Below are 27,864 nucleotides of genomic sequence, written 5' to 3' on the forward strand. Positions count from 1 at the left end.
AATTTATTCAGAAAGTACAAATATCCCGAGTGTTCCGAGGCCAAACGATTGATTTGTGTGAAGTAAATCCCCAAAAGCGATCAGTAATGTCGAGTCCATACGCCAAAGATTAATAATACATTTCAAATATTGCCGCCGGAAGAAACGTTACATCAGCTTTGACCGCATTGGCTGTCGTGTGTCCCGTGACCAATTGCGTCATTACGTCAGCTTTGATTGTAAATTGCCATTGGCTCTCGTGTGTCTCGTGACCAATCGCATCATTCTACACTTGTCGTGTGTATCATTTGAATCAGAAATATTAACAAGTGCGTGTGTTCTGTTCACAAAGGGGCGTGATCATCATTTCAACAACTAAAACATTAAGATCAACTCTGTTCTTCACATGAAGATATCGTATGACTTCAGAAGACTTGGAATGCAACATGAGTTAATACTTTTATACAGTTTTTTGGTCCGTTTTTGAAATAGATACACGTGACTGTACATTTATTTGCCTGTTACATGTTTTATATTGTTGAGAGTTGGTAGGTTTAGGGTAGGAGTGGAGTTAGTTGCTCCAAAATATAAAATTAGGCTATAAATATTAATTCTGTGAGGTTGGCAGAATCACACGGCGTAGACATACACGCGGAGATGATTCGTTTAGGCGTACACATACACGCGGATAGCTCAAAATGCGTACAGATAATGTTTACACAAAGTCATGATGTCATGTTGCAGGACGAGATCCCATGAATGTTCTGACGTAACATCAAACTTGACAATCTGAAAGGGAAAGAGTGGTTCTAACACACAAATCTCAACCGTTATTTCCTTCTAATAAAGTTTAACAAGAAAGAAGGGATGTGCTCAGATTGTATCTTAACTCAGTGATGTGTTGGGAGAGTAAAAAAAAAAAAACTTTCACACTGTAGTATTGAGTAATAAACTTGAGTTTATTCTGATTTCATTTTCATGGCATTTATAAATCGGTCCAGATATCTGTGACAAAAGTAAAAAATTAAGGCATATTTACATTATTTTAACTATTTTATCCTAAATCAAAACAATGAGGTCATTGTAATTGCAGTCTCATTCTTATGTTGGGCATATCTTACATTCACTCTTTGGTCATTTATATTTTAAAATCCAAATTACATTCTCTCGTGGTCGCAAAAGTGTGTAACACCTTCTATACAGTGACAAAAGATAAATGTGTACTGTAACAGTTATAAAAACTCAAAGAAGGTAATATAATTTATTATCCTAATGTAGTCTGTAGTAGCGTTAAAACAGACAGGTGCTGTAGACGGTAACTTTATGACTGATCTCCTGAAGCAATTCTTTCACAGCCTTCTCCAGATCCACCAGCTCATTAGCTTTGTCCTCCAGCAGCTTCTGATTTTCATCATAGCTCTTCTCAAGATCTGCAAACCCAGTAGAAGTTTAGCTCTTAGTAATTTAGGACACTAAATTGGAAACATTTGTATTATGTTTTTTTTTGTTAACTAGTGATACACTAAAATTTTGGCTACCCAATTGTTTTGGAGTGCAAAAATCACTGACCAAAACAGTGACATTTAACCCTCTAGCTTTCCCTCGCACTTTTTAACAAATCCTTCCATCGCGGGTCAAAATGACCCGAAGCCCTAAAATTGTACTTAATTTTTTCTTTGTCCATAAAGTAAGTGTAGGTATAAGGAACAATATGTAATATTTAGGGAATAAAGGAGTAGCCATCAGGAAAATTAACAAATTATTTATACTGCAAGTATTTTTTAATTAAGGGGTAATTATCCATGTAGTTACAGTGTAAGTACAAATCTGCGGGCTGTAAATTAAAGTGGCTCGGTCCCTTCGTTTCATGTAGTTAGTAAGTACAATAACGCTGCATTCACACGGGGCGTAGGCGTTAACGCTTGACGGAGGGCGTGGCTGAAGCTGATCGTCATAGTGACAACAGCCAATCACATTAACTTGCCGCTTGGACAAAAACAACACAAAATAGCGCCTTTTTTGGTTGTATGTGCGAGTGCGATTGCCCGTGTAGTTGTTGTCAGCGCACTGCACAGGTGCACGAAGCTGTTAAGTACATTAAATCCTGAAAAAGCGCCGACAGCGGGAAGAATATCACGTAGTGGTCCAGGAGCTGCGTCTGGATTTTTAACGGTCTATGGTCTGGATGGATCACGGAGCAGTAATGAATGCAATTGGCTAGCGTCTGCTGTAGGATATTTGCATACGGCGATCTGATTGGATGACGCCTGCGCTGGCGCTTGAAAAGTTGAGAATTCTTCAACTTCTGCCGCTTGCAACGCGAATGAAGCGCCGCGACGGAACCCACAATTCAGTTCGGCAACGGATGATGTCACCCATTCAAAGTAAATGGGAAGCGTTAACGCCTACGCCCCGTGTGAATGCGGCGTGAACAACATATACAAAATCTGACATCACTCGGAAACATTTATTTGAAAAACAACAATTCAAAACAGATTTATGATTTTTTTATATATTTTCTTTTTTTTTTTTAAATAAACTCATTTCAAATAATAACGTCCAGGCAGAAAGAGGCACGTTTTGTCCCTTTTTTGTTTCTCTTGCTCGTCTTCCTCTTCTTCTTTTTCATTATTTCCACTGATGGATCGTAAGAGGAATCCCATGTCTTTCGATATTTTGGATTATCATTAAAAGAAAAAGTACAATATGCTCTCATAATATAGTAATCTTTTCGCATCCGATCAGCTGCTACAGCGCGTGCCTGCGTAAAGACTCTTCAAGCTTTCTTGCGCAAGTTTCATGTGAAAAGCGAGAACTGTGGTCTCTGTTTTTTTGTCTTGTTTGTTTTTCATTGCTATTATCATATATTATGTTATTTGTATACTATTGTGAGCATTAAAAAAATAAAAACCGACAGCATCCGACATTGTGACCATAGTTTCTCAGCGCGCTCCCGTCACCTTCGTCTGAACTCAATCCATGCACACGTAGATGACATGCCGGTCGGAAACGATAGTCCACAGTTTAACATTTTTTAAATATTGTTCTTTTTCTTAGAAACACTTATCGTTTCACTTCAGAATACACTGATTAATCCTTTGGAGTCATGTAGTTATTGCTATATGATGCTGTTTGAACTTTTAGGAACTCAAATGAGTTTTCATTAGCAAAGCTCACTTATTTTTCTGTGTTCATATGAAGAAATAAAGTCCTATACATCTCGGATGGCATGAGGGTAAAAGACGAGTAAATGGTGAGGACATGTCTGCGTGTACTGTATTTTCAGTGTAACGGTTACATAATACAGAATACTAGCTGGAGACTTGGGATTCCTTCTTAAGATTCATCTGTGGCAAGGACGTAAAAGGAGAGGCACAAGAGGAGGATGAAGCCAAGCAACAGACATGAATAAGTGTTGTAAATCCATTAAAAAATATGTTTTTTAAATAAAGGTTTTTGAGGGATATCAGATTGTGTATGTTTTTTATTTTATTGTAACTACATGAAATAAGAGGGTAACAAGAGCCCCTTTAATTTACAGCCTGCAGATTTGTACTTAAACTACACGGATAATTATCCCTTAATTAAAAAATACTTACAGTATAAATAATTTGTTCATTTTCCTGATAGTAACCCCAATATTACATATTATTCCTTATACCTACACGTGCTTACTTTATAGTTACACTACAATTACCAAAGTTTCCAGGCCGTAATCTAAAGCGTTACCAAACTGCCTTGTGTGCAATTTAAATGTTTACTAAACTCACTTTTATTTGAGTGTTGATTATTAAATGAATGATTATCAAATAAACGTTTTTAGTTTTTCTGCCAAGTGCATCCTGAATTTTCAGCCCAGAATCTTTATATCAGTGCATCACTATTTTAAACCCTAATTTCATGCAGATATGTGTAATATTTGCTTCATAATTAGCTGTTAGAAATGCACTTACTTTTCAGAAGCTGAAGTTTGTCGCTGGCCTGTAGCAACAGATTTTTGGCCTCCTGTTGGAGTTTCTCTGCTCTTTTCTTGGCCTCTGCCACTCCTTCAGCCTTCTGTGTGATCAGCTCTTCAACAGTACTGTACTTGTCTTTCAGCTCTGAATCTAGATCCTGCATAAACAGTCAACCACAATATAAGAGGTTAAAACAAAACAATTAATACCAAAAATGAGGCAACATGTCCAGATATTACAGGCACCTTTTTGATCTGTTCAGCCAGTGCGTTTATGCTATCAGCCTCTTTCTCTGTGCTGTTGGTGCTTGTGGAGGTATTGAGAGCCTTTTCTTTTAGCAAAGCTACATCGCTTTCCAACTTCAGGAGCCGTCGGGTGGCATTACTCAGTTTTAGCTCCGAGTCAGATGTCTCTGACTCCACCTTTTAGACGAAAGAGTCACTTTGATTTATCCAAAAGCAAATTATTCATGAACAAAGCAAGTCTAGAACAAACGACTGCTGATATAAACCAGTGTAGACTTACTGAGACCAGCAAGTCTTGTGTTCCCGTGATGTCAGCTTTGGCCTGTTTTAAGGCCTCGGTCACAGAACTCTGAGCGCGTTCAGCCTGCTGCAAGGCCTCCTTCACCATCTCAGCTGTGTCTTTTACATCTGTCGCCTCCTTCCTGTGAAAAATAGAGAACAAACAAACGTGTTCAATGAACTGGCCACTAGGTGGCAATACTGCCACAGATATGATACACGTTAGTGCAGTGCTTCTCAACTAGGGGGCCTCAGCAAACATCCAAAGGGCCGCAGCATGATTTAAATGTATTTAAATAAACAAATTGTTAAGATACTAGAATAACCTCTCTCTAAATGCTAAAAAAAATGTATCAAGCTGAAATATTTATTTTTCCCCATTTAATGATCATTGGTTTTGGAAGAACATACACATCGTCTAGAGTCGAGTTGAATCGAGCCAGATTGATTTATATAGCTTTTTTCACAATACACACACTATATGTTTCTTACACAAACACACCACTTTGCTTCACTTGGCCTTTATTAACCCCCAGAGCAGTTATATGATGGATAGATGCACTTTTTTGAACTTCAAAAATGACCAACAGTTACTAAGTATAAAGCTGGGCAGAGCCAGGACATTTTTAATATAACTTATTTTATTCTGAAAGAAGAATGTCATGTACACCTAGGATGGCTGGAGGGTGAGTAAATCATTGTCTAATTTTTCCTTTTTAGGTGAACTAACCCTTTAATGACTATATTATCTTATAATATCAACATGCCTTAAGACACGTTTAGCAGATTAGAGCTTAGCGATAATATAGTTTACATTTTGTGATGATAAAAGTATTCAAGTAGGTGAGTTTTGCTATATATTAGGATATATTGCTTTGCGTAAGTATATATGCGGATAAAGGTAGACATTCATATCCATCTTTATATAATCTTTATAGAAATCCATCTTTCAAATCCATCTTTATAGAGCTGGGCGATAATACATTTTTGCAACAATATAAATAAATCACAGTCGAGATTCTGTTTAATATATATTGCTTTGTGAGCATACTATTTATACGCAGGCAAAGTTCTATATATACATTTTTTTAAATGCATATACATTTTTCAACAATATAAATCAAGCAGTTGAGGTTTGCTATAAGGCTGAATAAACTCAGTAGGTGTATCATTTGAAATCACAAAATTAACACAAAGTTAATTTAATATGCCAATAGTCCCAGTTTTAGATATTTTTTTTTCTTAGGATCTTTGATTGCAGCAGAAACACTGAAAATATTTTTTATAAAATATGGAGTGGAGAAAGAGCGTTATGTTAGACAACGGGGGCCTTTGGGGCAAAAAAGTTGGGAACCATTGCTTTAGTATCCCATTACTTTAAGTATTAGAGGCGCATTTTATAAGAACTTGTAAATGGACCCTTGCAAAAAATATAACCTAGCATGCAAAATGTCAAATTTTGATAATCAGGTTGCAAAACTTGCAAACCTTGTAGAAAAATAATACTAGATTATAATAACTTAGGATATTATGTAGATGATTTGTGGCGGGGGCCTGTTCAAACTGTATCAATCTGTTCTTTGGGATTGAATATATCTCAGACCTGGCCTTGCGGGCTTGTTCCAGCAGGCTTTCTGCTCTCAGGATGTCTGCGGCACTCTGATTGAGTATGTCCTCAACATCTGTCAAGCTGCTCACACGCTCCCTGATCTCCGTTGTCAGGTTCAGCAGCTGGGCTGGTGTGGTGGGCATCTGCATCTGCAGAACTTCATTGGCCACGGCTTCGATGCTTTCCAGGTCTGCTCCATCTTCTAAAGAAACACATGCAGTAGGAGTTGAAAATCAAGTCAATTTTCCTCATCCAAACAACTTATCTCAAGGAAACTTGATAAGTGTGTCTTACGGGTGAGGAAGTCTCGGATCTGTTTGATGAGTTGGCGTAGCTCCTCGTTGCTGCCGTCCACGCGTTTTTTGGTCTGATTGGTCTTTGCCAGCACCTCCTGAGCATTTAGCTTTGCTTCGTCTGCTTTTACCTTTGCCTCTGACACCTGAACACACATATTAAGGACTCTTTATAGGGATGTGTTTTTTACGTATTTATCCCACCATCTGCAGGACACAACTAGAATGTTAGCCAGGCTTCAAAGTGTGAAAATTGCCATTGAGAAGGTTACTTGACAGTTGCCTGTTAACTTTTTTTTTTAATGAATTTTGACAATGCGTAGTGAGAATTTGATATGGCTTAGTATGATCATCAAATCACAACGGTTGTGATGTAATTATATAAATATATAGTCTGACACGCTGCATGTTTCAGAGTAAAGCCGAGCACTGTGTTCATTTTCAGAGTCTATTCACAGTAAATGCTACTCTGCAGTGTTTGAGTCGCTTATAATTTGCGTTTGGGAACGCAACATACACCAAACATCTTCGTCATGAGAATCGTTTATCTGTTGTCATCAACAAAGAGAAGCCGTATTGTCTCCCTGTAGATTTACAAAGGCATATCGAAAGGCATTTACATGTCTTTACAAAACCATTCAGCAGTTTTCAAGTGCTTAGCAGTGAAAAGGTCCTAAAAGAGAAAATAATTGCAACATCCTCTATAATATTAATAGCAGATACAGTGTCTGCTGAGAAACCTCACCATTTTGGACAGCTTGTCCACTTCCTCCATGGCGCTGATAATCTCCAGGTCAAAGTCCTTGGCTTTCTGCCAGGCATTGTGGGCCAGCGTGGTGAGGCCATCACATCCCTCTCCTCCACACTTCCTGTTTCCTTCCCCGTCCACACAGCTCAGGCCTCCGCAGGGAGAGTCGGCACAGTTCTCAGAGCCAGCTGGACTACCACATGTCTGTATCCGAGGAGAGATCACACCGTTAAAACTAGGTTTACAATACAACACTCTAGCGTCATAACTGCGAGTTTTGCTTGTGAGTGATTGCAAGAGTGTTGCTATGCAGTTTCTAGAGTGTTCTGGGTGGTCACAAATGTGGGTTTGTTTATTGGCCCAAGAAAAAGAAAAAAAAGTCCAATCGCTTTTCTTTGCTTATGTAATAGTACACCTGTCCTAAACAAGCAACACATTTTGGAGGGATAAAGTATAAGTTTAAAATATTGTGACACCAAGAACAAAAGCCTAAGGATATCCAACAGTGTTTTATTTTATTTTTACATCAAGGATATTTTAAAATGTAAAAAGAGTTTTTTTTTTGCACTTGATTTGTTTGGTATTTAAATGGCGGACCACAGTCTGGTTCCAGACCCCGGCTTGGTTCCATCCGGACCACGGGACATAATTGTGCCATTTTACTGCTTCTACAGTTTAAAGTGAGCAACGCGTAATAACAACGGATCAGTTCACACCACAAGTCCTGATGGAGTTTTGGTTCCTTCGCACTGTCGCCTTTGGCTTGGCTTGCTCAGTTGGGGACACTATAATTTCGATCTAAGTTTTCAACTAAATATCCAAATAAAATTACTTACTAAATTAAACTGTATCAACTATATCACTGAGCCCACTTACATGCACACCAGTAAGCTTATAACTCACAAATATCAGCTTATTGAAATAACCTGGTTTATGTTGTCAGTTTACTGGTTTGCATGTAAAGGGGGAAAACTGGTTATTTCCTTAAAGTGACGTTAAAAATAATAATTTCCGTATCTGGAGTATTCCAAATGTTACGTCAGTTTTGATGTTAAGGGGGGGGGTACCTATAGAGTAGTATTTCATCCTTCATATCTCCGAAAAGTCTTAGTTTTATTATATTTATAAAAGAAAGATAGGCTGTACCGAGTCTTTCCGGAAAAAACTGAGCGGATGGAGGCGTATCGTGTTGGTGGTGCTAAAAAAAATCACGAGCGAACGCAGCTGTTGCATTGAGAGCGTCTGAAAGCTGTGACATCCTCAAGCGTGGAAAAGAAAACATTACCCTAATCAGTGCCGTTTCTAGGCATAGGCAAACTAGACGGTCGCCTAGGGCGCCAACAGCTGGGGGGCGCCAGTGAGCCCCCGCCCCAACAAGATTTTTTAGTTATTTCATATATATTTTATTATTAATATTTTGTACTTTTGCTATTTCAAGGCATTATGATTAGTTGCGATTATTGGAGTGAAGTCGCCATGGTGATAGTGGCGCTGCTGTAATGAAATGAGATCATGTAGAGGGCGGCAGGGAACGTAGTCATCCGTGGCGTTGTAACGCTTGTGTCCGAGTGAACAATGCGGGTAGCTCACTTAATGTAACTGGAGTGGATGCAAACACGGAGGCGATTAACATCAAACAGATCACACTTTATTCCCCGCTGAACTCTCATCACAAACTCCCTTTCCGTCCACAGCATTACTTAATAAAACAAAATAACTGACTGTTAGCAACAGAAAACAGAAAATAATCCCCACACATGGGAGCTCAAGACTCAGTGCGCACATACACAAAATGCAGACTTCGTTTGCAGGGAGCGCGCGCAACTCTTAAAGGGGCCACACTATATTTCTACTCGTTACAGCGTGCTTTAGTTTCATCATCATGAAAAGGTCAAAGCCATCAGGGGCTCAGTATCGTAAAAAGAAAAAAGAGGAAATATAAAAAAAGAAAGCGAAATATACGGGTATGTTAGCCTACTTATTGGTTACTTGTTCTCTACTAAGCTGGTCGCTAACGTTGAGCAAAACAATACACTCAATATTAGTACTGGACGGACCACACGCCATGCTCATTTATTACAGCTGCAGAACATTATAGCAGTTCATTTGAATATATTTTTTTTTCATTAGAGATAGCTGTTTAGTGTAAATTGATCAAGTAGGCTAATACTGTCATAACCATGGGCCGAGTGACATGGTTTTCAAGCAATTGTTATCTAATTTTTTGGCCTTCAGGACATCTTAAAATACACATATGTAGATCATAGAAATCAAAATTTTCTCGGGGGAGCATGCCCCCGACCCCCCCAACATCTGTGATCTCAGTGATAATAAACCTAGCTACATTATTCGATTAATGCATGTACAATATGCCCATGAAATAAGGAAGTCATATTTACTTAATAAGTTGTAGTTTAAAAAAAAAAAGGGGGGGGGGGGCTGGGTGCAACATATAAATCTCGCCTAGGGTGCCAGAAAGGCTAGAAACGGCCCTGACCCTAATAAACCATGGCTATCAATCAGATTCAACTAATACAGATATCATCCAGAATCAGATCCGGAGGCTGAAATAAATTGAACAGGAGAAACGGCTACAGCAGGACATCCGTCTCTGTGGTATGTACTGTATTTAGTGGCCTGTCAACATTTGTGTGTCTTTACTCGCAGTTTATGAGGACATGATTCGGTTTATGGACTATTGTATACAACTAAACATTAGCAGTAGCAAGCAAAACGGTTTTGCACGTCAGACTAGTGTATAACGTTATATAGAAAAACAATGGAGTAGCGCATTTGAATGAAGAAGCACGCTTTGTGCGAACGTCCTCTAGGTTTAGGTTTGGGGGGGTTTTACAATAAACAAACAAACACATAGTGGTCAGCTAAACAAATGTATTTAAACACACACCATACATTGCATGCTCCATTGATAAATTAATTAAACACGATCGTGTTGTTTTCTGACGCAACGATAGCCAACAACACAGACATTTGAAGCAGTTTTACTCACCGCCTGCTTCCAAAGCAGGACCGTGAACCTTTATCGCTAGGACCGCTCTGTCAAAAACACACTTCTTTGGTAACATTGTTGATTTTGTGAAGCCCTGTGACAGCAGTGACCGTGGAGATCCACTTTTGCGACTCAACTGAAGCGTGATGTTGTGGCACTTCCTGTCATTTCTGTGTTCAAATCGGTTCAAATCCAGCGCTGCCTTCCCGGATTGCTATGCGGGCGCGTTAAAGTCGCTTGACGTCACCCATAGGAATAAAGTGGAGCGCGGCGAGACAGAAGTGTTGCACGTACAAGTGGATCTCATGGTGGATCTGCACCTTTAGACCAATGTTTATGGGCATCGTGCATTTGCTCTCTTGCTCTGGTCGCTTGCACGCGCACCCTTTCGGGAGAAGATCCCGTACAGCCCATACAAGGACATTCCGCCCTGTTGACGTCAAGCGGACCCATACTCGAAAAAAAAATCTAAAAAGAGTATTTTTGACACAGAAATACTCCATCAAACGTCCAACTTTGTACATTTTTAGGATGGGAATCCAAGTCTTTAACCGTGTAAAAAGCTCAGTATGCATGAAACAGTATTTCACCCCTCCTTTAAATAAAGCTTGCAAACGTGTCAGCGGGAAATTCACGGCTCATATTATGATCTCATGCAGCTACAGAACCTCTTCTACTCCTGCTGCATGAGATGAGCAGATGATTAAAAGAGTGTTTTGTGATATATGTACTTATTTCATGCAAAACACTCGCTGGATGCATTTAAATCTGCTCTAAGTATGTGTGTTTTGTCACCTATCACACTAGCGCACTTCAATAACCTGACAGAAAGCAGACCAATGCGTTTACATGCTACGCAAATTCAGGGTAAAAGGCAAAAATATACCTGTTCTGACCAATTTATGCTTAAGCTGTTTATGACCTTACTCTGATAAAAGAAAACGGGTAACTGCGTTTACATGACCATGTTTGTTGTTGGCTTATTAGGCATAATCGGCTTAAGAACGTGCATGTAAACCCAGCCAGATGTAACAAGTAGTGACAAGTTAACGTGTGGCGCCTTTAAATGTTTCGTTTTTTTCCATACATTTAACATAATTAATAAGCATATTAAGAGCATTTTATAAAAAAACATTTTTATAATTTGGAAAATATCTAGAAATGGCCACTCTGAAGGTTACCTTTGTTTTGCCCTTATGAGAATTTTGATTATTTGATTATGCATGTTGTTTGTTTATTACTCTTAAGAAATGTATTGACCATTTTTATATTTTGCACAGAGGTAGACCCTGAACCCTTAGTACCCAAGGCCTTCTACATGCCATACACAATGTCTAAATGTGAAAAGAAAAGAAAAAAAGCCTGATAAAACATCTGATCCTACCTTATCATATCCAGTTGAATATAACAATAATTTACTTTTTTTGGTAAATATTGGTAAAAATACTTAGACATTACTACTTTTGCTCTCAAGGCCCAAGATTCTCATCTTTGATGACTATTTTGAGTGTTTAGGATTTTTTTCTTGTACAAAGAACTACGTTAATTGAATACCCCCGCTGTAGACCATGATCATAAATTGATCATGACTGCTTTACACTGTTACACAGTTTACTACTTTAAACTGCTGACTTCTTTACCTTCTTGCTAAGCTCAGACAGGTCCAGAGTCTCTAGTTGTCCTGCCAGGTTGTCCAGTTTGTTTGAAAACTCATCCTGCCTTTGACTGAAATCTTCTTTGGTCTGGTTCATCAAGTCCTCCGTTTCTGCCCGCAGGGTGGCAGACTGATTGACCAGGTTGTATGGATCACTGGTGGAGGCATTGGCGCGGACCTCCGCCTTCTGGGACTGCTCGTAATATCGATTCACGCTGGCTCTGGCTCCTGTTGACCAAAAAAAGATGGATTGATGGATTGATGGATTTTCCTGGTCAAGAAAAGTGCTTTACAACATCTTGAGTGATGCTACTCACCTCGAATGTCTGAATTCTTCACAAACTCCACCTGTTCTTGCAGGTCTTTCACAGTCTGTTCCAGTTTCTGAGCTTCTTCTTTGAGAGATTTAAGTTTGGTGTCCGTGCTGTTGTTGTCAGATGAGATCTCGGACAAGGTCTCCTCCGTCAGGTTAAGGTTGGAGTTCATTTCAGCCATCAAGGTACTTTAGAGAAAGAGGATTATTATTATGAGAAGAGTCTAAAATTATCTCTCTATGTGAACTAATAAGGATGCTCCGCACTTGCTTTCACATCCTAAGCAAAGACATAACTTACGTGGCTTGTTCGAGAAGTCCCTGGATCTCCGTTAGAGGCTGAGTGGCTGGATTCTGGGCCAGGATGTTGCGGATTGAGTTGGCGCTGCTTTCAACGTTATTGATAGTGGCCTGGTAAGGTCCAGTAATGCCAGTGGCTTTGATGGTATTGACCTTCTGGACCAGTCTATGGGTCTGATTGGTGAGGTCGCCTACAATTATGTCCCATTCGGCAAAGCACTGGTGGCAGCGCTCACACTGTGGGAATTCGCCCGTGTAGCCTCGAGCGCACGCGTCACATCGGGGTCCGGACACACCCTCCACACAAACGCAGTGACCTGTGGCCTTGTTGCACTGCTGCTCCGCGATGCCTCTTGGGTCACAGTCACATGCTAAAAAAATATACAGGAACATTAAGGTTTAGGTCCAGTTATCCTTAATTAAAACATTTTTGAGTCTACAGAATGAGACCGATATCAGAAAAATAAACATTTGAAAGAACTGAAAAGACAACAGTCCATTGACTGGCATTTTCTGTCAACAGCTGCAAACTTTGAGTTAGTGTGACCTTATTAAGTGATGGAAGTGGGAGTGGAAGCATGAAGGAAAGGATTGTTTGCCCACTTCAGTGCTGCACTGCTAGCGTCGTTCCAGAGTGTTTGGAGGACAAAAGGCAGTAACTGCCCACAATGACAGACGAGACACTTAGCAAACAGCACATCAGGAATGACCTAACGTGACGCCCTTAAACAAACATACTCATCCACTGAACATTCTAGGAGTTGTAACAACCTGGTTAACCTTACTCAAGACCTTTTTCACAAGACAAAAAAAATCTCTTATTAGATTCACAAGAATCTGAAAGTAGCTTCTTTTAAATTCAATTATCAACATAAATTAGCGATCCTCCAATACCTAGTTAACAACCTAGCTGTCTACAGTACACCACACCAACACCTTCATCCAACATGCAGTTGATTCCAATCCATTTGTTAGTGTGCCACCGTTTGTGCATACACTCTATCAAATGCCAAAAGCAAACAACAAACGATATTAATATACACTCACATTGTGCTGTAATACTACTGAACAATCATGATCCTTTATCTCCATAACGAAATCCCAACTGGCAGACAGAGATACACTTTTTATGAAAATTTAAATATTAGTAGACTGTAGTGTACACTAAGCTCTAGAAAGCTTAGCTTATATGTGCAATATGAATTACTACCAGACATCCCACCTCTCCACACCTGCAAATTATATAAAATATTCCAGAAATCGAGCAAGCGAGAGAGAAACCCTGTTTGTTATTAAGATGTGTTTTTAGTGAACTGATCACTAGTGATCAGCATGCATCACCGTTACACCTGGTACGTTTTAAATGAGTCTCATGTGAACACTTATTGTGTTCATATTGCATTGTAAAAGACTTTTCCTGATTTTGAGGTGGGATATGGGTAAAGTTTAGGGACAGGTGTGTTGGGGTGGGTAAGTTCAAGGGTCAGGTGTGGTGGTGTGGGTAAGTTTATGGGTAAAGTTAGGGACAGGTGTGTTGGGGTGGGTAAGTTTAAGGGTATATAGTTAGGGACAGGTGTGTTGGGGTGGGTAAGTTTAAGGGTCAGGTGTGGTGGTGTGGGTAAGTTTAAGGTTAAATTTAGGGGCATTTTATCAATCAAATTATTAATTTAAATGTTAGTACATAGTAGTTTAGGCCACCTAATATAAAGTGCTTTTGGTTTGTTTTTGTTTTGTTTTAGTTTTTTCAATTTATGAAGGTGATCTAACATTTACCTTAAATACAGGCACTACATCCATTGTACCGTCCTAATTGTAATTATGAAACTGTGGCGTTCAAGTGTGTTAAACTCGTAAATGTGATCTGTCCGATGTGACTTAACCACACCATGAGATTGCCTTCTCCATTAACGATGCCTTAAGATTTGTGGTACCTAGGATAAGAGCATTCAGTAAAAACTGCTGTGTAAATGTATTTGTCACTTCTGAGCAGCATTAAACAGTCAGTGTAAAGAAACCTAATTGCCAGTTTAGAAGCGCTTCTGTGCCACCTTTGCACTGCCAATTTGGCATTAGAGGGCAGGAAAAGTATGCTTCCTAGGAAGTTTGGTAGTTCATTAGGATTTGGAAAAAAGCCCATGTCTTTCTGGGTAAAGAAGTAACAAGGAATCCAGGACAATACATGTGACACATACAATACGTGAATGGGGACCCTGTCTGGGACGGTTAATTTACTTTAAACACATTCCAGTGTGTAGTGATTACACATACATTCCACGGGAAAAGACTCCTTCACCTAAGGGCACTAATGCATACAAGGAACTAGAGATAGGGAATTATCTCGGAGGTTAATCCCTGCTATTATCCAGGGGGCCTCAGGCGGTACCAGGGGTGTTTCTTGTTAGGACAATGCCGTGAATGTGACCCCTGGAGAGGGTGACAGGCATTGGAGTTTTTGTGATGGTGATTTTGTAGCACTTTACACTCTTACAACAGACACAAAAACACTAGGACATGCTTTTACTGTCTAAGGAAAACCTCTGCATTTTATTGCTTAAAATCTGGCTTGAGAGTTAAATGAACCTTTTTTTAAAGCAGGCCTAAAATAAACACTTTTCTTGAAGATTGAATGTAGTGCGTTTGTGTACTCAGCAATCTTTCACACAGACGTATATGGCTAAGGCATGGGGATGTAAATCTTTAACATCTCACACACCAGTCAGGTAGAGGAACCACAGTCTCTCAGCCTGTTAAACATTCATGACAGTGTTAACAAGCTCTCGGAAATTATGCTTTTTTTTTAAAAAAAAGGAACAACTTCTGGGTTAGTGATGTATTTGCCAGATTCGTTTAAACAGTAATCAGCCATGAAGACAGCTGCTGCGTGAGCAACATTATATTTCTATCCATTTCAATAAATAATAAATGTACACAAATATAGTTTTACATGGTTGTCCGATGTAGGTATGTACGTATCCTTTCCATCTGTTTTTCATCATCATGCACATAAGATTACTGTAAAAATGCATGGGAGGAAAATTCACTTCTTTGTCCAGCTATCATTCCTTTCACAGTGGCTTTTAGAGTTTAAGTGGCATTCAATGAACATTTTACCAAAAAAATTTTGTGTATTTTGCAGAAGCAAACATCAAATTATTTTATATTTTTTTAACCTTTTATATTCAAGATACAGATGAAGATACCACCCCCATGCTTCACAGTAGGGATGGTGTTCTTGGGATGGTACTCATCATTCTTCTTCCTCCAAAAACGTTTAGTGGAATTACGACCAAAAAGTTCTATTTTGGTCTCATCTGACCACATGACTTTCTCCCATGACTCCTCTGGATCATCCAAATGGTCATTGGCAAACTTAAGACAGGCCTGGACATGTGCTCTTAGGATCATTGACACCCTACGAGGTGAGATCTTGCATGTAGCCCCAGTCCGAGGGAGATTGACAGTCATGTTTAGCTTCTTCCATTTTCTAACGATTGCACCAACAGTGGACATTCTTTTACAGAGCTTTCACCAAAATTTCCCCGTAGCCCTTTCCAGCCTTGTGGAGGTGTACAATTTTGTCTCTAGTGTCTTTGGACAGCTCTTTGGTCTTGGCCATTTGGTCTTTGAGGGTCAGAATTCTAGCTGATAGACAGGTGTTCAAATACTTATTTGCAGCTGTATCATACAAATAAATAGTTAAACAATTCATACATTGGGATTTCTGTATATTTTTTTTTTAGATTATGTCTCTCACAGTGGGCATGCACCTATGATGACAATTTCAGACCCCTCCATGATTTCCAAGAGGGAGAACTAGCAAAATATCAGGGTGTTCAAATACTTATTTTCCTCACTGTTTATACACGGTAAGGCCTAACATTATGACCAATTCTAATATTGTGTTGGTCCCCCTTTTGCAGCCAAAACAGCCCTGACCTGTTAAGGCATTGACTCCATTAGACCCCTGAAGGTGTGCTGTAGTATCTGGCACCAAGATGTTAGCAGCAGATCCTTTAAATCCTGTAATTTGCGAGGTGGGCCTCCATGGATCGGACTTGGATCCACAGATGCTAGATTGGATTGAGATCTGGGGAAATTGGAGTCCAAGTCGACACCTCAAACGCGTTGTTGTGCTCCTCAAACATTTGCTGAACCATTTTTGCTTTGTGGCGGGGCGCATTATCCCGCTGTAAGAGGCCACAGCCTCCAGGGAATACAGTTTCCATGAAAGGGTGTACATGGTCTGCAACAATGCTTAGGTAGGTGGTACGTGTCAAAGTAACATCCACATAGATGGCAGGACCCAAAGTTTCCCAGCAAAACATTGCCCAAAGCATCTGCCGGCTTACCTTCTTCCCATAGTGCATCCTGGTGCTATGCGTTCCCTGGGTAAGCAACGCATACGCACCCGGCCATCCATGTGATGTAAATGAAACATCAGACCAGACGACCTTCTTCCATTGTTCTGTGGTGCATTGTTCTGCTGCTCATGTATCCAATGTTGCCGCTTTCGGCGGTAGACAGGGGTCAGCATGGGCACTCTGACTGGTCTACAGCTATGGAGCCCCATATTGTGTATGGATCACTGTGTATTCTGACACCTTTCTATCAGAATCAGCATCAACTTCCTTTTTCTAAATTTTTAACTCCATTTGAGCTACAGAACCTTGTCTGTTTGATCGGACCACACGGGCCAGCCTTTGCTCACAACGTGCACAATGAGCCTTGGCCGCCCATGACCACCACCACTTTTGATAGATACTGACCACTGTAGACCGGGAACACCCCACAAGAGCTTCAGTTTTGGAGATGCTCTGACCCGTCGTCTAACCATCACAATTTGGCCCTTGTCAAACTAGCTCAAATCCTTACGCTTGCCTATTTTTCCAGCTTCTAACACATCAACTTTGAGGACAAAATGTTCACTTGCTGCCTAATATATCCCACCCACTAACAGGTGCAGTGATGAAGAGATAATCAGTGTTATTCACTTCACCTGTCAGTGGTCATGTCATGCCTGTGTATGTGTGTGTGTATGTATTTACAAACTTTATATATATATATATATATATATATATATATATATATATATATATATATATATATATATATTTACAAACTTTTGTTAGATATGATTAATCGTGATCAATTTGACAACACTAATATATCCCCTATAAAAGCTATAATAAAAAGCTTGACCACTAGTCTGAACGTAAAAACTCTACCACTGACATGCCAGAACAGATCAGAATTCTTGTTTGGAGTGCAAATCAGACGAGTATGGCTGACGCTGCTACACAAAATGTACAAGTTAAACTAAAACCTACAAAATCTCTGAGCAAATCAGATGTGGTTGGACAAAACTTAACGCTTGGGATTTCACAAGATTACCAAACTAATATTTAAGAGGAAACCACAAAGCACAGCTCAGTCCTGTGTTGGGAGAGGTAAGAGCATGTTGAGGGCGAGTCAACAGAAGGGTTATAGAGGTGTAACTGGATCTTAGAGGAACACAGGGGGCTTCCTGCTCCATCCGGACTCTCCAAACAAACGGAGGGGTGTGGGGGTGGAACAGATCTTTTTCTGCTCAAATAGAGTCTAAAACCTGCTCTGCTGATGGCCAAAATGGGTAAAGAAAGCATGAAATCTGCATTTAATTTCCTTCATGCCATTCCAAAAAGGACAAAAACATATCATAAAAGTGTTATGTGACTTGTGCAGCTTTGTTATTCACTAAAAATATCGGACAACTTGACCGAAATGCTGATGTCATGCCATATTTCACATACATCACCCTTGGATATAAGCTCTGGGCAGAGACTGTTGTGTTTATTAGAAGTTCTAATGAAATGCTTCACAACTATCTTAAAGGAGATCAGTAGATAGTTGGCGCTCAGTCAGAATCGTACCCTGCCAGAAGCACCAGAAAATTCTTCATCAAGTTCAAATAGATTTTTAAAGATACGGTCTGCACAGCCACAAATACAGTCCGAGAGAGGACAAAAACTCTTTTCTGTGAAGGGGCACTGCGTCAGAAACTAACGGCCCCATAAGGGGAAAGCCCACGAATACAAAGGTGCATTGTGGGAGTAGAGAAGAAATTGCAAGGCTTCGACAGATCCCCCCACGAGCTCGTCATGGTTACGCACATCTGGGCCAAATCAAAAAAGTGGGCCGAGGGCTTGTCTATTCTGCTACACATTCCTACAAAACTGGGTTGCCTACAGTTTTTATGGTTTAGAGTATTGGCAGAAATTTGCGATGTCACCACAATGTGTTTAGTTGTGTTCTTCAGGTTTATTTTAAGGGTTAGTTCACCCAAAAATTAAAATGATGTCATTAATGACTCACCCTAATGTTGTTTCACACCCGTAAGACCTCCGTTCATCTTCGGAACACAGTTTGAGATATTTTAGAATTAGTCTGAGAGCTTTTCATACATTTTGGTCCAAAAATAACAAAAACTACAACTTTACTCAGCATTGTCTTCCGTGGTTGTTTTTAATCCACACACAAAGATTCAAACGGTTATGAATCAGCGATCCGAATCATGAATCAATACGCTGATTCATAACTGTTCAAATCTTTGTTTGCGGATTGAAAACAAACACGGAAGAGAAGACAATGCTGAATAAAGTCATAGTTTTTGTGATTGTTGGACCAAAATGTATTTTCGATGCTTCAAGAGATTCTAATTAACCAACTGATGTCACATATGGACTACTCTGATGATGTTTTATTTGCTTTCTGGACATGGACAATATAGTGCATACACTTTCATTGGAGGAACAGAAAAGCTCTCGGACTAAATATAAAATATCTTAAACTGTGTCCGAAGATAAATGGAGGTCTTACGGGTGTGGAACGACATTAGGGTGAGTCATTAATGACATAATTTTCATTTTTGGATGAAGCAATTTTCAACAGAGATAATTAAAATATAAGATTTATATTCAAAAATTTAATGAAAATAATTAAATTTACCTTGTGCATAATTTATTGCCGTGCATCATTCTGAAGAAAAAAAAAGTCTATTTTCATAACCGAGACAGGCTGGGGGAAAATAATATAATATTATTATTATATAAACACATTAATAACTATATAAAAATAAAGCATATATCTATATGTATTAGTGCTGTCAACATTAACGCATGCAATTAATTTAAGGTCCTTAACACGTTAAAATTTTACGCAAATAAATGACAGGAGTATGTGAAGCTTTGGGATGGGCGATATCTTATCGTTTGCGATATACCGGTAAAAATTCTCAAAGAGAGAGTGAGAGAGTCTTATACCACGCAGAATCGACGTGCTACATGCAAACAATATTCTTTGTTGTATTTTCCATAAAATAACGTTGTAAAATAACGGCGTTTGTTTGGAATTATTCAGCTTAATGCACAAACGGCAATCTCATTGGCTGGGGCGCACCTATTACTATACCCGTTTTCAGGGCTGGACTGGGGCTAAAATTCGGCTCTGACATACCCAGCACATCCGGGCCATGAGTTCCCCGTGAATGTTTTTGCTGGGGTTGGGGCCTTAAATTGGAGTATGTAAATAAAACTAGGACAAGGACAAATAATGATAGATATTATCGAATTTGCTGCAATTATTCCTTTGACACTTTGCTCTCAAGAATGTGTGCAGCTCTCACTTGTAGCCAAAAACATGGGGAATGGTACTACATTTATCGTCATTGATATCGTTATCGCAATAAATACCAGAAAATATTGTGATGCATTTTTTAGTCCATATCGCCCATCCCTAGTGAAGCTGCGTCATTAACGTAATTTGTCACGCAGTAGATGATCTTAGAAGTAGAGAGCTTATCACAATCGCACCGAGCAACTGTAACCCTGGTAGGAGGAAATATCCATTCTAACTTTTCAATTCTGCTTCTCTGTTTGTGATCAGACCATTTTAAGCTGTTAAACTCTGGGAAAGTTTTCAGTGATACAGTAATCGAAATCATTCAAACAGTCCAAAACAGTGCTAATGTAAAGAAGGCCAGGCTGATTACATCACACATATGAGAGAGAATAAAGACTCAAATTGCATTTTTAGTGAATTATTCGTTCCAGTGTGTGCTTTGCTTTAAAACACGAGCTCTGCCGTATTTTGCGATTGTTTCTGAAGAGAACAATTTTGGAGACGTACCGTAGTCGTACAGTAAGCATGTCTATAATTAAGAAATATTTGCATGTACACACACACAGATAAAATATACATACATATTTTATATATATATATATATATATATATATATATATATATATATATATATATATATATATATATATATATATATATATATATATGTATATATATATATATATACCGTATTTTCCGGACTATTTAAGTCGCACTTTTTTTCATAGTTTGGCTGGTCCTGCGACTTATAGTCAGGTGCGACTTATATATCAAATTTAATTCATACTGACTGACAAGAATAAACATATAGCCGCGAGAATGCGTTCTATGCTGCTCCTGTAGCCTAATATTTACTTATACACAACAACTTAGAAAGACTGAACACAAACAAAATGCTCCCATAAAGAAAATCTTATTCTGCAAAATACAAACAGCATGTAGTAAAACATGCAGCGGAGAACGATTCTCACAGCGTTCGTCTCGCGCGGCAGAGCCTCTCCCGGCAGAGAGTTCAAGCCTCTGTGGACTCGTTCCTTCAGCTCTGGCCATCTTGCTTACAGTCCGCAAGTAGATTTCTTTTTCTTCTTCATCACAATTAAAGTAACCTCTGCTTTTCGCCAGTCCCTTACAAGTTTCTCACTCACTTCAAACTTTCTTTCTTCTGCTCGGGTTATGCAGTGAAGCGGGCACGAGCGAGTGCACGCGAGCAGGTGGTCGCATGCGCGCGCGGGTGCTCGCGTGCTCGCATGCGCGCGGCTGCAGCTCTGCCCTAATGCGACTTATAGTCCAGTGCGACTTATATATGTTTTTTTCCGCGTCATGACGCATTTTTTGACTGATGCGACTTATACTCCGGAGCGACTTATAGTCCGGAAAATACATAAATGCATGTATATTTATATATCGATGATAATTATACATACATTATGTAAACACAATTATGGATGCGATAGGTGCTGTTAAACAATTAATCAGATTTAAAATAAAGGTTTGAATAAAATCATTAAGAATTTTGGGGTCAGATTGGGTTAAGATTTCTTTAAGAAGTCTCTTCTGCTCACCAAGTTTTTTTTTAAATCAAAAATACAGTAAAAATTGTAATATTATGAAATATTTTTTGAGTTTAAAATAATTGTTTTCTATTTGAATATATTGTAAAAAATTAATTTATTATTATTATTATTATCTAAATTTATTATTATCTATTTAATTTATTATCTGTGATCAAAGCTGTATTTTCAGCATCATTACTCCAGTCTTCAGTGTCACATGATCCTTCAGAAATCAGTCTGATATGATGATTTGATGCTCAAGAAACATTTATGATTATTATCAATAGGAAGATCTAAAGCATTTTTTTAAATAGAATATCTTGTAAAATAATACAATGTGTTTATTGTCAATTTAATGCATCCCAATTTAATGCTTACTGACCCCAAACTTTTAAGATTATAGTGTGAATAATACACTACAAATTAAAAGATAAATAACAATATAAATAATATTTAAAAAAAACAATAATACAATTTTTATTAATTGAATGTATTCTTGCTGAAAATAAAATGAACAAAAAATGCTCCATAATATATTATTTCCTATAGCAATAAGTCACATTATTAAAGTTATAAAAAGATTTTCATAATTCACTGGGTCATTTTAATGCACTAATATTTTTCATTATTTTCTGAACTCACCGTGGCATTTGACTTCAGGATTCCCCCAGAAAAGTTCTCTACACTCTCGGCAGGTTCTTCCACCAAACCCAGGTTTACAAGAGCAGTGGCCCATAATCTATAGCACAGAGGATAAAAAAACACTGATTAATCCATCTGAAAATGTGTACTTTGTAACTATCCCAAACATGCGATGGCTGTGAATGTGGTCTAACCTCATTGCAAGAAGAGCCGAAGGAATGATTGAGGTCACAGTCGCAGGCCTCGCAGCCTTTCCCGCTGGCCATGTTCCAAGTGTCCAGGGCGCACTGATCGCAGTGCTGACCCACCACGTTGGGAAGACATTGGCACTGTCCGCTGTTTAAGTCACAGTTGCAATTACCCTGAGAGGGGCACATCTCCTGAGCAGTGCCCATATGATTACAAACACACTCTGAGAAAGACAAGGACAAAACATTTGAAACTCAAGAGCCAATAATCAAATCCACACTTACACTAGAGGCACAACATTTTTAATTGTTTTTTTAAATACCGGTGAAAAAGCCTTTAACTCTTTCCCTGCCATTGACATAATTGCCTGTTATATGGTCGGAGGCGCTATTATGCATCTTCTGTAAGAGAATCTCTGGATAAAAACAGGCGAAGAAGAAGCAGCAACAAGTGATAGAAGCAAAGTCACTTAAAGGCAAGCCTGCAACCTTAGACGCCTGCGAAGGCAAGGAGCCTTTTTGTTAATGGAATTCGATGGAGGAGAGCCTTAACTACACTGAATAAACCGCTTTTTGTGAGGAAAACAGCTCTCTCATTTAATGAATCGACAGGCCATCGGCTAATCTTCAACATGTTTGCTCTTAAACATTTGTTTGAATTTTATTTTTACACAGAAAAAAAAAATGCTGTTTTATAAGACTAGTCACAGACAATTGTGCGACGGGTATGATTCAATTTACAGCACTGCTTATTCATTTATATGATATCCGCAAACAGTGATTGACTGTCGCACAACTATACATATAATTCTATGACATCAGAGCTGTAATGTGATTGTTTATCAAGGCACACGTGATCCAAGTTAGCCGTTAAGCTTTCTCCAACGGTAGAGCAATGGACCCTCGTATCTCCCAATAATAAGATAATCTCTGACTGCGATCAATCAACATTAAACCACATATAAATCAAAACTGTCTAATGTCACTGAATGAAATGTCCACCCAGGACGAGCTATAGGACTGTGAAGTTTTGGGGGTGTTGATGGACTCCATCTACTCCATCAGTGTTTTGATCAATCCAGATGTAGTCTTTGATAAAAACGTACAAAAAAAAATTAAACAGAAGCTCTGTTCTTTTGATATAATGTATGTTTAGATATTTATACAACAAAATATTCTGGGGGCAATGACATTTTTGTCTTGACTTTTTTTAAGCTGACGCTGGCTAGAAACTAAACAAAAACCAGTGGGGAAAGAGTTCAAGTAGATTTCAAAAGTACTAAACTTTTCAATTGTACATCATATTTTAAATAAAAATATTTATTTAGTAGGCATTGTACTGGTAATAATAATTGGTATCACCCAACATTTCTAAATCAGTGCATAACTCAATTTTAAATGGCAAAAATATGCAATAAAATATTTGGATCATATTAAAACTGATTTATTCTAAAGCTTACTTCTGCAACTCTGGGTCAGTGCATTGCCGTAATAACCAAGCTTGCAACGGTTGCAGCCCTCGCCCTCTGTGTGGTACAGGCATTTGAGACAGACGCCCGTGCGGGCATCACAGGACCCCGGGTCCGTCATGTCAATGTTGTTATTGCACTGACATGAGCGGCATTCTCCGCCCACCTCGTGTGGGTTACCGTAATAACCAGGGGCGCATTCTTCACACCTGGCACCTTTGGGCAACAAAAGAGGGGCGGGGGGGTTAAATTACTGCTTTCACTACTAAAAAAATTACATATTACAAGATACAAAATACATATTTCATGACAAAATACTACCATATTCTCATACACATACACAACCTTTCAAAAGGTGGAATCTTTAAGTCTAAAAGAATATTAAAATTTAAAATAACTATTTAAATATACAGTAAAATATAATTTATCCCTGTGATGCAAAGACAAGTTTTTAGGTATTTTAAATGGTAAAAATATTTCACAATGTTTACTGCCTGAGTGAGCAGAAAAAAATCTTAAGGAATCTAAACTTCTGAATTACTGTATGAAAAGTTCTAGTGTGTGTCATGATAAAGGACAATTGCAGTGTTCTTGACAGATGCTGTTATAAATCAAATAAGATGTCTGCTGTTTACCTTTATATCCCTGGTTGCAGACGCAGAACACCTGGTTGGAGTCGAGACTCTTATAACACGCGCCGGAGAACTGTCGCCCGCTGCCGGGACCGTCGGGACACATGCAGGGGCGGCAGTGGTCTCCAGAGCCCAAGACAGGGTCACCATAGTAGCCGTTCAAACACCTGCGGAAGTGATTTGATGAGTAAAAGGCTTCAATTTCAAGTTATAATGTTGAACAAAGAAAACAGTAACTAACCTCTCGCAGTTGTGGCCAGTGGTGTGGTCTCTGCAGGACAGGCACTGTCCCGTGTGAGGGTCACACTGCTCGGCGTGGCCGTTGCAAGTGCAGGGGCGACAGTTCGGGAAACCCCAGTGTCCAGGCAGACAGCGGTCACACTGTCGCCCATACGCTCCGGGAATACATTCACATTGGCCGGTGGCCTCGTGGCAGAAAGAGTGGACAGACCCCTCAGGACTGCAATCACATGCTAAATAACAAGAAACCAGAATAACTCTTGTGAAAGACATTTTATGAATTGTCTATGGTGCAAACTATACTATAGAGTAGTGTTGTCACGCTACTGGTACAATATGATACTAGTGTTTTCTAGATTCGGTACCTAGTCGGTACTGAAATTTTAAAAATGTGACAGTGGTGTTTACGTTTCCACTCAACAGCACTCAGACTGGCCATACACTCAACAAACATGTCTGTGATTGGCTACAATGACCCGTGCATGAAAAATACATCAATTAATTTTCACCGAGCGTTCACACAGATACACGAGAGACGTTCTATCAGTCTTCCGGCCTGCCGATACTCTGGTTTTAAAAGCTATGTCACACTAAATGCGCCAAAATGCAATAAAACTTGTTTAAGATTTACGGTCGAATGCAACCGAGTGTGTGTGAGTGAGTAAGCGACATGCAAAAGGGTGGAGAGAGAACTTAAGGAAATGCAGCTGAACGAATATGTGTGCGTCTTTTAAATAGCGTAAAAATGAATGAATGATGAATCATTCGGTGATTGATTATGTGGCGGTCCGCCACAAATTAGTCTATGTCTGGGAAACACTGTTTGGCCTCTGTTTAAAGCATTCCCATACTTTTGATATTCTTGGTCCAGGTTTTTGTGATAGAATGGAGAACTTTCTCCATTCCCAGGAGCAGAAGCCAACATTACGCGAGATGAATGTGTGACGCGACGCGCCGGCAGATTTCACAAACGTCGACGTATTTCCGTAGTCGACGTCATCAATGACGACGACGTGTCGTTGCAGCACTACTAGGTACCGAAGTCGGTATTTTTGACAACACTATACGCTACCTTAAAAAAATATATATATTCAAAACCATGGGGAAAACTACCATATATACCGCAATACAGATAATTATTTATTTGTAATTTGGGTAATTTAGTTTTAACGGCTTACACACAGCACAAAGAGGCTTTATTTGATTTGTTGAACTACATTTACAAAAAAATTATGTGGAATACAAGCACTATTCAACCAGAGCAAATGAGTCGAGTGAGTGAGAATGTCAGCTGGTATCGGTGTATCGATACTGAAGAAAAGGAGTTTTGGAACCACGTCAGTATTGATACATATTGAAATATCAATATTTTTTGTCTAGACAAAAAACAACATGTACCGTTTTCAGAACGTGATGCGTTTCCACAGTTATTAACACTGTAAAAATAGCAATACTTGACAATACTAAAGTGTTTTCTATTTTAAATAATTAAATTATTTTATGTAATGTAGACAACATAACACACTTTGTGTTTTATTACCTTGGCATTAAAATTCAGAAATCTATTAACGCTGCAGTGTGAATGTTTCTAATACAACAGCTGAGGGAGTAACAGCAAATGTTTACATATTTCACTTTTCTGACCAACATAATCACTCTTTCGATATTTTTTTCCTTTTTGTAAAGGTTTGTTTTACTACTGGAGCAAATGGGAATGCAAAAATATATTTGTTGTAGTTTTACTGACAAACCCCAGAAATGTTAAAAGAGTTCACTGGCAAGTACTTACGCCTGCAGCCTTGCGGCCCAAAAAGGAAGGTAGCCGGGGCGCACTTGTCGCAGTTCCTGCCAACCACGTTGGGACGACACTGGCACTGTCCACCGCTCGGGTCACAAACAGTGCTGAGAGAGCCCTGCGGGTCACACTGGCAGGCTGAGAGAAACAGGAGAAAAAGAGAAACATATTCAATGTTAGTGTTTTAATTAACAGATTTTATCAGTCAAGCCATTTTTTTCCATCTTTTGTCTCTAAACCATTCAAGATTTACTCATTTTTATTTTCAGATATATGCTCAAAAATGCATAAAATCATTTTGCATATATGCTATAAAATCCCTCAAAAATACAAAATATTAAATTTAAAAAACAATGAACTAAAATATAGTACTATCATTTAATTGAAATAAAATTTAATTAAAATTCAGTCATTTTTGACCGCCATGCGAAGAGCACCAGAAGGTTAAATGGCTTCAACGTAGCCATTTATTAAAGTGTAACCTTGAATTGTAGCCTACTTTTCCAAGAAAGGAGTTTGAGTAGTTTTTACATTATCACATGCAGCTTGACAAGTTACATATTTAAAGCATCTTGACTTGAAAATGTCTTTCTAGCAGTAGTGTGTTTTGTTTGATTATATCATGCAGAAGTGAACATTTTCATTCGTTCTGATTTACGCCTCTAGCCATGTCTTTTGCTTTTCTTCTTGCCATGACAGTTGATGAAAATGTAAAGTCTCAGACAGGAAGCATGTAAGGCAGTATAATTATGCCTGAGGCCGCGTTACAAGCTCTGACACGAGGTAGGAAAGCACCTCTGCTGAGAGGAGGAAAATGAAAGCTGAATGAACGATGACAGAATGAATACTAGCACGTCTATAATAAAGGGAAAAGAGGATGCTTATGTGGTTAGAGAATGGAGCCGATCTCATGCGATGATGACAGAGTGATATCTGTACGTGTGCACTTTAAACAAAGTGGAAAGAACTTACAGATCAAGTTGAAATGCCATATTTAATAGTAGAACTAGGCTTTATTTTCTGAAACAAAACATTCTTAGCAAGCATAACTGATCCGTTTAAATTTGAGTAGATGTACCTTTAACTCCCTGATGCAGAAGCGCAGACACGCTGAAGATGTAATTTTTGCAGATATCAGTCATGGGGGTTTTCACCACAGCTTGGCTGTTCTCCAGACAGCGGTAGCGCTGGAAGGTTTCCCAGGCACTGTTGGTCACCAGGTTCCCACCCTCTGATCCAGAGCCAGAGAAAATGTCCAGGTTTTTGCAGTGTGGCATGAGGACGATCTGAGGGCAAGGATCAA

The 27,864-nt window shown here is 39.0% G+C and overlaps 1 protein-coding gene across 1 annotated transcript in view; it reads right to left on the reverse strand.

Moving 5' to 3' along the window:
• Positions 1–919: 919 nt before the first annotated feature.
• Positions 920–27,864, reverse strand: part of lamb1a (laminin, beta 1a) — a 53,197-nt gene continuing 26,252 nt past the window's right edge. Inside the window, exons 17-33 of the mRNA XM_067436146.1 lie at positions 27,640–27,847; positions 26,556–26,699; positions 24,768–24,999; positions 24,530–24,693; positions 23,886–24,110; positions 22,432–22,649; positions 22,238–22,334; positions 12,388–12,757; positions 12,091–12,275; positions 11,760–12,001; positions 7,107–7,313; positions 6,363–6,507; positions 6,063–6,270; positions 4,461–4,602; positions 4,181–4,357; positions 3,933–4,092; positions 920–1,409 (exon numbers count right to left, since the gene is read on the reverse strand). Of these exons, the coding sequence (XP_067292247.1) occupies positions 1,270–1,409; positions 3,933–4,092; positions 4,181–4,357; positions 4,461–4,602; positions 6,063–6,270; positions 6,363–6,507; positions 7,107–7,313; positions 11,760–12,001; positions 12,091–12,275; positions 12,388–12,757; positions 22,238–22,334; positions 22,432–22,649; positions 23,886–24,110; positions 24,530–24,693; positions 24,768–24,999; positions 26,556–26,699; positions 27,640–27,847 (3,264 nt within the window). The 3' untranslated portion in view covers positions 920–1,269. The remainder of the gene's footprint in view (positions 1,410–3,932; positions 4,093–4,180; positions 4,358–4,460; positions 4,603–6,062; positions 6,271–6,362; positions 6,508–7,106; positions 7,314–11,759; positions 12,002–12,090; positions 12,276–12,387; positions 12,758–22,237; positions 22,335–22,431; positions 22,650–23,885; positions 24,111–24,529; positions 24,694–24,767; positions 25,000–26,555; positions 26,700–27,639; positions 27,848–27,864) is intronic.

Source organism: Pseudorasbora parva, chromosome 25, assembly GCF_024679245.1.
Source record: "Pseudorasbora parva isolate DD20220531a chromosome 25, ASM2467924v1, whole genome shotgun sequence".
Taxonomy (NCBI): Eukaryota; Metazoa; Chordata; class Actinopteri; order Cypriniformes; family Gobionidae; genus Pseudorasbora; species Pseudorasbora parva.